Here is a 10,956-nt window from a genome sequence, read left to right as displayed (position 1 = left end):
TTGGTATTAGAGATTAAGGTTTAGAGAGTCCCAGGGAGTCAGATCTGCCAAATTACATATAGTCTTGATCATTGGTGTGAAGCATGAAAAATCTATGAAAAAGAGGCAATGGAGAATTTTAGGAAATCATGTCTTATTTTATGATCTATCATGTATTTTGTGTCTCTATATGCTTCTAACTCTTGCGTTTACATGATAGAAAATTCCTCCTCATCAAGCTAACATAGGCAGAAATGATAACCAGCCACCTCAGCCTGTAGATCCTTTGAATAAGAATGTATCACATGAAGACTTTTGGGGAGCCTTTCAGGCACTAGCCCAAGTTGTGACAACAAATTTTCAGGGGAACGGTCAGGCTGCAGTCCCACCCCAGAAAGATGGGGACATAGTCACAGGCAGAATTGGAGATTTTATGAGAATGAACCCACCATAGTTCTTCTGGTCGATGGTAGGTATGGACCTGCAATTTTATCTTTATGAGCTAAAGCAGATCTCCAGAATTATGCTTGTTTTTAAAGAGGAGAGTGTAGAATTGGCATCCTATAGGCTGAAGGATATTGCTTATGATTGGGTAGTGATGTGGAAGAAAAGTAGAGGGGAGAATGTAGATCCCATGACTTGGAAAATATTTCAAGATGTATTATTAGACAAGTTTTTCCCACTTGAGATGAGGAAAGCTAATATAGAAGAGTTTATGAACCTGAGGCAGGGCTCTATGACAGTGAATGAGTATTGCGTCAAGTTCAACCAGTTTTCTAAGTATGCCTCTGATCTAATGGCTGACCCTAGGTCAAGTATGACAAAGTTTGTGACCGGTGTGTCTGGGTTGGTAGTTAAGGAGTGTATGCCTACTATGCTCATTGGTGATATGGATCTTGATAGATTGATAATGCATGCACAACAGATTGAGGCAGAAAAGTTAAAAGAAATAGAAACAGTAAATAAGAAGGATAGAACATGGCAGTTTAATTATGGTCAAAACAGGTCTGGAGAAGGAAATCATTCGCAATTTAAGAATCATTCAGCTATGCCTGCACTTTCTTCAGCTTGTGCTCTTGCACCCATAAATAAAAAGGAACAATGGAGTAATTTTTCTATGTCCAGATCTCAGAATAGTGTCAGTGGTAACGCTAACTGTGGTAAGACGCATCTGAATGAGTGTTTGTGGGGTCGAAAAGGTTGTTATGGATGTAGCCAGCCAGTTAAAAGAATTAAAGAGTGCCCACATGCTAGACAAGGAAATAGGGATGTTCGACCCCAGACTCTGGCTAATAGTGAACCAGCTCCTCTAGGTAGCCTAGCTCCTCATCAGGGCACATCAATAAGAATAGGTGGCGGTCAGCGCCAGAATCGGTTTTATATTTTACCATCTTGTAAGAAGTATAAGGATTCACCAGATGTCGTTACTGGTATTTTTCATGTCTTTTATTTCGATATTTATGTGTTGTTAGGCCCTAGGTCAAGTTTCTCTTATGTGACCCCGTTAGGTGCAATAAATTTTAAGATAAATTCTGAAAAGAGCCCTAAGCACTTCTTGGTTTCTACTCCAGTAGGTGAGTCAGTTATTGCTAAAAAAATCTATAAAAAGTGTCCTATCACTGTCCTTTATAAAGTGATGTTATTATACTTGATTGAGTTAGATATGGTTGACTTTGATGTTATCCTTGGTATGCATTAGCTCCATTAATATTATGCTTCTATAAATTATGGCGCTCAAGTGGCGAATTTTTAGTTCCCAAATGAGCCAGTCTTTGAGTGGTCAGGAAATTCAGTGTCTCCCAAGATCATTTCATAACTTATGATAATGCCATAAATTTGATTTCCAAAGGATGAATTTATCATCTAGTTCGAGTCATGGACACTAAATCTAAGACTCCAACAATTTAGTCCGTCCGGGTGGTCAATGATTTCACTGAAATTTTTCCAGAAGATCTCCAAGGAGTACCTCCCAATAGGGAAATGGAATTCTGTATTGACCTTCTCCTTAATACTCAGCCTATATCTATCCATCCTTATCGTATGGCTCCCGCCGAGCTTAAGGAGTTCAAAGAGAAAATCAAAGATCATTTAGATAAAGGTTTTATAAGACCTAGCGTTTCTCCATAGAGCTCTCCCATCCTATTTGTGTGAAAGAAAGATGGTTCTTTGTGAATGTGCATTGACTATTGTTAGTTGAATAAGGTCATAGTTAAGACAAAATATACTCTTCCTAGAATTGATGACTTTGGATCAATCACAAGGTGATAGTTATTACTCAAAGATAGACCTTAGATCCAACTATCATCAGCTTAAGGTAAGGGAATGTAATATTCCAAAGACAACTTTCAGGAACCGTTATGGTCATTTTGAGTTTCTAGTCATATCTTTTATGCTAACCAATGCTCCTACAACTTTCATGGACCTCATGAACCGAGTGTCAAATAGTATCTAAACATGTTTTTCATAGTATTCATAGATGATATCCTTGTGTACTCCCTTAGTGAGGATGACCATTTGGGTCATCTTAGAATTGTCTTGCAAACCCTTAGAGATCATCAATTGTTTGCCAAATTGAGAAACTGTAAATTTTGGCTAAGATCAGTAGCCTTTCTTGGGTATATTATTTCTACCGATGGTATTAGAGTAGATCTCCAAAATACAAAAGCCGTAAGAAATTGGCCTAGACCCATTTCTCTATCATACATTAGGAATTTCTTGGATTAACTATCTATTACCATCATTTTGTAGAAGGTTTATCGTCTATTACACCTTCTATTTCTAGACTCACCCAAAAAAAGTTAAGTTCCTGGGAAAAGATTTTTCAGGAATTGAAGAGTCAACTCACTACAGCCCCAGTTTTAGCATGACTAATTGGTATAGATAGTTTTGTAATGTATTTTGGTGCCTCCTGAGTTGATTTGGGTTGTGTGTTGATGCGGAGAAGTAAGTTCATACCCTTTGCCTCTAGAAATCTTAAGCCTCATGAGAAATATTACACAACCCATAATCTTGAGTTAGCTGTTTTAGTGCTCAATTTGAAAATTCAGAGGCATTATTTAGATGGTGTGAATATGGATGTGTTCACGGATGACAAAATCTTACAGTATGTGTTTACCCATAGAGAGTAGAATCTTCATCAGAGAAAGTGGTTGGAGTTGTTGAAGGATTATGACATGAGTATGTTGTATCATCCAGGCAAGGCCAACATAGTGGTAGACGCCCTTTGTAGATTGTCTATGGGCAGTGTTTCCCATGTAGAGAATGATAAGAAAGTGTTAGCTCAGAATTTCAACATTTAGCTAGATTGGGTGATTCAGCTAAACGGAAAGTTTGTGTTAAGAGTAGTGCCAAATCTTCCCTAGTTTTGGAAATAAAGGAGAAGCAAGATATGGATTCTAGTTTGGTCAAACTGAAGGAGTTAGTTAAAGATGAAAAGGTAGATGTTTTTTCCCAAGAGGGAGATGGCATGTTGAGATACAAGAGTAGATTACGTATGCCGTATGTTGATGATTTGAGACAGCAGATTATGGCGGAAGTGCAAGGTACGCGTTATTCCATTTATCCAGGTGCTACAAAGATGTACTGCAACTTGTAGGAAATCTATTGGTGGAGTGCTAAGAAGAGAAACATAGCCGAGTTTTTGGCCAAGTGTACAACTTGACAACAGGTTAAGGTAGAGTACCTAGGACCTTGTGGTCCATTGCAAGAGTTTGGTATTCCCACTTGTAAGTGGGAAGAGGTGAATATGGATTTTGTGACTGGTTTACCCCATTCGCATCATCATCATGATTCAATTTAGGTTATTGTAGCGAAATTAATGAAGTCATCATATTTCTTTCTAGGTCATGCATCTTATACGACTTAGGATTATGCTAAGTTGTATATCTGAGAGTTAGTCAGTTTGTACGGAGTGCCTTTATCCATCATTTTAGATAGGGGTACTCAGTTTACTTCCCAGTTTTTTAGAGACTTTCAGATGGGTCTTGGTACCCAAGTCCATCTTAGTTCAACTTTTCACCCTCAGACAGATGGTAAAGCTGAGAGGACAATCAAGACTCTAGAAGATATGTTAAAGGTACGTTCTTTTGATTTCAAAGGTAGTTGGGATGAGCATTTGACATTGATTAGGTCCACTTATAATAACAGTTACCACTCCTACATTTAGATGGCCTCGTTTGAGGCTCTTTATAGAAGGAGATATAGATCGCCCATAAGTTGGTTTGAAGTGGGTGAGGCCACTTTGCTTGGGCCCAAAGTAGTGTTTGAAGCTATGGACAATGTTAAGTTGATTAAAGAAAGATTGAGAATTTCCGAAAGTCATCATATATGATATGTAGATATGAAAAAAAGGGACCTCGAGTTTGAGGTTGGTGATTTAGTATATCTAAATATTTCACCCATGAAAGGGGTGAAGAGATTTGGATAAAAGCGGAAGCTTAGTCCCCGGTATATTGGCTCTTTCCGAATTATGAGTCATGTTGAGAATGTAGCTTATGAGCTTGAGTTGCCTGCAGACTTTTCAGCCGTTCATCCTGTATTCCATGTCTCTATGCTTAAGAAGTGCATCGGTGACTCCACTACTGTAGTTCCTTTACAAACCTTAAATATTTAGGACAACCTTTCATATAGAGATATTCCAGTTGAGATTTTTGGTCATCAAATCCGTAGACTATGGAACAAAGAAGTTCTCTTCGTCAAAGCTCTTTGGTGGAATTGTAAGACCCTACAAAATTCTCTCGTAGTTTGAGCCTCAAAGCGTGTTCAGTGGAGTATAACTCTGACTCTAAAAGGTTTAGAACTGTCTTCCTAAGGGAGAAATATTTTGTCGTGTAAAGTAATGAATAAGATTTCTATCGATACCAATTTCGTCAAAGTATAGCATCGAACGAGGAAAGTATGACCATTTTACTAAAAGAAGTTGAAACCGCCCAAGTGCATCAGTTGGGTTGACGGACCATTGATCTTACGATGGACCATCACCCAACCCATCACATTCATGGCAGTGAGTCCCTTTCTTGGCCAAAGTATGATGGCCAGGATGATGGAACATCACTAGGACCATCGCGGCTAAGGCAATATGGCTTATCTTGACCAACGTGCGATGGATGATCCGACGGACCATCGGGTTTATGACGGACTGTTGCTGAGACTGTCGCATCGAGGTAGTGTAATATTTTGCTAACCGATGTGTGACAGATGATCCAATGGACCTTCACTTACACCCTCGCATTGACCGTCGTAGCCCCCGTTCAGCATTTTTAACTCGATTTTAAATAAGCTTTTTGGTCTTTTTCCCACTCTTTTCATCTCTTATTTATATCTGATCAAGGCTCATATTTTCATTTTTCATCTTTAACATCAAAAACTATGGTTTCTACAAAATCAAAACCCTTCTTTATTCTTCAAGAAAAATTAATAGAAATTAAAAATCTCTCCAAGAGCCTTCAAGAAAAAGTTTTCTAAGGTAAGCAAATGTTGATTCATGGGTCTCTTTCATCCAAGAAGCTCAAGAACTCTTTTATAAATAGCAAAGGTCTTAATTTTATGAGTTTTCATGTTTCTTATGAGTTGAACTTGAAGCTCATGCTATTATTGAGTTTCGATTCATGTTTGTTTACAAGGTTATCAAGTTTGACCCTAGTATGTGATATTCATGTAATGCTCATGAGAAACCCTCTAGAAGTTGCTTGTTAAGTGATGTGTTCAAGTCAATTAAATGTAGAAATTGTAGAATAAGAAAAGCATGCTCCCCATAATTTTGATAAAATACTTATTTGAAGGAATTGGATCCATTATAGTATTTTGACTAGAAATCCCCAATTGTGTGCAAGCCCATGCATGGCAAGTATTTGTTGAAAAGCCTTAGTGAATGAATTGTGACATGATAGCATGAAATTTCTTAATTATGTGCTATTCGTACATGCTAAGACTTTAATACATGCTAAGTGTTTGATGCAAGACCTTGTCATATGGAGTAGGAGACAATAGCATGTCTCCCTATACTATTATATGTTTATGATTTCTAAATGTTTGAAGAGATGCGTTAGTGATTGTGATGGTGAATTAATTTCGATGGTCTTGATTATTCAAGAATGGTTGTGTTTTACTTTAACGTTATTGATTCCTGGAGGAATTTATACCCGGCAAATTAGTTGCAGTCTAGAGCAAGTGTCAGTTTTCTCGATAATCTTTGTCAAGCCATGATTCCCAAAACTTAGTGATTTATATAACTCTTTCATCTCAGACAGATACAGAATGTAAGAAATCTCGGTAATCTCAATAATCTTAGTATCGCTAATAGTCTAGCCTTAGTTCAGTACTCAGCTTAGATCTAGTAGTAATCAAGTGTTTAGTTCAATCCTCTGTAGTATTTGAGTAATCTATCCCGAGGTTTGTATCATTTAATCATACAATGAGATTAAGTACTATTCCATCAGCTATGGAACTAAGTAAATTCAGCATAACTTAGTCAGATAAGTCAAGAAATATGATTAGTATTAGATTCAGCTCAGTTTAAGTTCAATTGAGAATTAGTTCAGAGTCTTTTAGTTGGGAGTAGGAGCTAGCACTGAGTGAGTACAGGGATGGTGGCTCATCATTAGAGAGGCTGATTTTTTAGGAGCAATCCCTGAACTCTAGAACTGCGTAGGCAGGTCAGGAAACAAGAGTCACCCGTTAGAAAAGGGCTTGACTATTATACTGCCTTAGGCTTGACTTCTTGTGAGGGTTACCCGTTAGATAGGCTTGACCATAGTTAAGGTCTTTAGCTATTGCATGGTATTGACACCCTTCCAGCTGGGGTCAAAGGTTGGACCCCACCAGTTTAGAATTGGGGCCTGTCAATTAAGTTAGCACTCCCACAGTTATAGTTTTAGTATCAATCTTAAGAATAGAACTCAAAAATCAGGACTGTCAGATACAGTCATCTATTTAGTAATGAACTTAGATAGTTCCTTTTGATATATGAACCACCCTCTTGATAGACATGGTCCCACATAAAGTTTTTCAGTATCAGTATAATTAGATCAAGAGATCACCCATTAGATAGGCTTGATCTCAATCTCATATTAAGTTAAGTAATCTCATTATTAGATCCATAGATTACCTGTTAGATAGGCTTGATCCCAGTCTAAGATTCAGTTGAGTAATCTCATTATCAGATCTGGAGATCACCCATTAGATAGGCTTGATCTTAGTCTCATATTTAGTTGAGTAATCTCATTATCAGATCCAGAGATCGCCCATTATATAGGCTTGATCTTATACTCAAATTCATTTGACTAATCTCAATATCAGATCCATAGATCACCCGTTAGCTAGGCCTGATCTCATTCTCAGACTCAGTCGAGTATTCACATTATCTGATTTAGAGATCTTCCGCTATATAGGTTGGATCTTACACATAATTATTTCTTATCATTGATAGTAGATTTGGGGATCATCCTTTAGAGAGGTTTGATCACAAATTTAGTCAGTCAAGAGTAGCAAGCTTAGAGTGCAGTCATTGACTTTAGTAGATTTAAGCTCCAGTAACATTAGTTTCAGAGAGTACTCGCTAGAGAGGACTGATCTTAACTCCAGTACTTAGTTATCAATACCAGATGATTTAGTTTTTTAGTATATCAGTATTAGTAGTGAGTTTAGATGTTAATAAAGAAGTATCCGAGGTTCAGTATATCGAGTCACAATAATTTCAGTTATAGTTTGTGCATTCATGAATGTGTTCTCATTCAGTAATCTCATGATTATTTAGTTAAGTAATTGTTCATGCATAAGCCCTTACATTTAGCCTTACCATATCTTCATACTTAGTACATTCCCATATTCACCCATTTGCACTATGGTGTTTTACTAGACATCATAGGTTCAGAGGCACGAGATCCATAGTACCTTAGCAGCTCAATCCCAATTAACAGTAGTAGACATAGCAATGAGTCGTATTCTTTCAAGGATAATCCTTATTTTATTATCACATCAAATTTAGTTTATTTTTAGTAGACGGAGTTAGTTGGGGGGCATGTCCCATCAACTCCATAATTCAGACAGTTTAGAGGCTTTTCGGATAGGTGTATTAGTATTCAGTTTTTTAATTTTGAGTATTTTTCGATATTTTGAACCTTATGGCTAGTTTCTACATTTATTATCTATATTATGTAGTGCTTAGATACAGATATCAGTAGAGGGTTAGCTTGTGGTCCTTCAGGATCATAAGCACCGTGTGATGATCTACTTCTAGAAAATTAGGTCGTTGCAGAAATCATTCTGTTAAGGGTGTCACTTAGGAAACCAAAGAAGATATGTGAGCCAAGTAACCTCACCTCTTCTTTGCAAACTCAGATTTAGCTGAAGGTAATACTCTTCCTTGATTCAGGTCTTTTCTAATAATGAATTTTGCTATATAGTTTTCCTCATGTACGTTCATGTACTCACAAAATTACTCAGAACCTCAGAATGATTTAGATTCAGTTATTTACTTTACTTTGGTTGTATATGCTATCATATAGCCTCATATTCCTCAGTCATCTTTGTCTAGATAGAAAAATTTGAGGATGAATGTTCCAAAGGGGGAGATATTGTAATACCCCAAACTTTCTTAGGTTAAATTCGTTCTTAGAATGTTAAGAGATAGATTCAAAAAGCAAGGATATTTATTCTATGTGGAATTTTCCAGATTTAGACTTCCCATAGGGTAAAATTGGATAATCTTTCCATTAAGATAAGATTCGTCCAAATCCAACACTCGGTGAAGAAGTTATGGCATTTTTAAATTGACAGTTTGCCACCTGGGCACTTAGCGCATCGCGGGAAAGGCAATTTTTGTAATTGTCAAATTTCAGTGGACCTTCACATTATTGACGAAGCTCGGAGGGGGCTAATTTCCCATTTGTCAATCTCTCGTAAAACTTCGTGATTCTGGTGCATCGCGCCAGTGGGAAAAATAGCAAAATAAAGGGCACCGCGATTATGGTGCGACGTGGTGAAAGCCCATTTCTCATTCATCCACTTTGCAGTGAGCCACCATAATTTTGGTGCATTGCGGTGGCCACCCAGTTCAAAAAATGTTGTGTTTTTCAGTTTCATTTAAAAATATAAAGGGGGTATTTCGGTTAAATTTCCAGCCCCAATCTGGCCAAATCACACGATTTAATATATTACAAAGCATTTTATGCTTAGTTCACCTACTTTCTCTCAAAAGAAAATGCTAGATCATTGAAGCTCCTTCTCCACGAAACCCAATTTCTCCATTAATTCTGCAAGGTAATTCAAGATTTAGAATACTCAACTCAAGAACTCTAATAATTTATCTTCAAACCATCAATAGATATCCAGGATTCAAGTTTTAGCATCTAAGACGATCACTTGAGTTATGTGGGGTTATGAACAAGGATACTCCTTTCATCTTTGTGCCCAAAACTTATTTTTATTACGGATTTACTGAATTTCATATGATTTTCCATGAAATTGAAGTTAGCAATTACACCCATTAATATTATTTTCAAGCTTATGAGATCTCCAATATTTAGAAGTTGAATTACATGATTATGTTCATACTTTTATGCATACTGCAGAAATTTTCAGATTTTTGAATTGAATTATCAATGTTTATCTTATCAAGCATGAATATTTTGATGTTTTAACGTGAGATTGATTCATGGGTCATTAAACCCAAATTAAAGACTGTTATTTTAAGATTGTTTATTCCATGAGCACCCTATGATAAGATTATTCTCAGATTTTTGATAAATATTTGACCTTTTGGTCCTAAGCTAATACAAAGAATCCACATTGTTCATGTGACTTTAGATTTAAATAAAAAAAACATAATTGGTTTTTCTTATAAACCCTTGTGCTTTTTTTTTTGAAGTGGATTTCTTAATATCTTGAGCATAAGAATGGGAGTAGTATTTACCACCGAGATAGGTATGTTACCTAGGTTTCATGCCCCAGAACTATGTGCCACCATAGGATTAAGATTATTCCCACTTCTATGTGGATGACTAATATTGTGATTACTTAATTTAAGAGGTTCTATTCCCATGGCAAGGGTAGAACAGCTCTCCCCAACGTGGGTAAGACGTTGGACTCAATGAATGTTCACATGGTTTATGTCGATTAGACGAACATCCGAAAGAATATCCCCTGCTCTTAAAGCAGTCTATTAGTTGAAAGTCTTAAGATAAAAGTATATGTTTTGGAAGCTATGGATTTTAAAGATTTGTTAAAGTCTTGAGATGATGCATTTGACTTATAGTTGACAAGATAATGTGGTTGTTTTTAGAGAAGAACAGATTTCGAAACTGAATGTATTGGCTCACGAGATTCATATTGTATGCTTTACTATTCATGATTAATGATCTTCTGATTTCTGATTACTCAAGCCTGTGTGAGTCATTTACATTTAGCATGCATGATTTTATAAATTGTGATGATTTTATTTACTTATTGCATTCACCCTCTTATACTCAATACATCATCAAAGTACTGATGTACATATACCTCTATGTTCTGTATTGTCACATAATGTAGGTTCAGGTGGTCAGTTTCAGCAATGTGAGTAATTTTCGAGCAACTCATCTACATGTTTGCAGTTGGTGAGCCCTCTTAGTTTTAAGAGTCAACAGTGTTATATATCTATCGAACATTAACATACCTCATGAATTAGTTTTTAGAAAAATAATAGAAATAAAAATGTTGTCTCTGACTTAAAATTGATTTCTCTTCATGTTTAATTATTGTAGTGACGTTGCTCCAGTGGATTTGTCATTATAGCAAAACCTAGGTTAAAATACTCTGTTACTACGATGAAACTCTGTCACTATAATGACACAAAATTTGTAACTTGAGATTCATTGCCACATTGGCCATTATATAATGCACATCTGATATATTTAATTACTAACAGACTATTTTATGGTAACCGCAATAATAAGAGTTCTACTAATATGTTTTATGTAGTGAAGTTTATTCAACTTCTTA

General features: G+C 36.4%; 1 protein-coding gene across 1 annotated transcript; it reads left to right on the top strand.

Annotated features, from left to right (window-relative positions):
• The first annotated feature begins 868 nt into the window (after positions 1-868).
• On the top strand, positions 869-10,538 carry LOC124897992. Its single transcript, XM_047411610.1, has 2 exons — positions 869-1,409; positions 10,507-10,538. Exons 1-2 carry the CDS (start codon positions 869-871, stop codon positions 10,536-10,538), a joined length of 573 nt encoding a protein of 190 aa, XP_047267566.1.
• Positions 10,539-10,956: the final 418 nt, after the last annotated feature.

This window comes from Capsicum annuum, chromosome 4 (genome assembly GCF_002878395.1).
Source record: "Capsicum annuum cultivar UCD-10X-F1 chromosome 4, UCD10Xv1.1, whole genome shotgun sequence".
In the NCBI taxonomy this organism is placed as follows: domain Eukaryota; kingdom Viridiplantae; phylum Streptophyta; class Magnoliopsida; order Solanales; family Solanaceae; genus Capsicum; species Capsicum annuum.
Note: the sequence above shows the minus strand (reverse complement) of the source record. Positions and strands in the feature narration are given on the sequence as shown.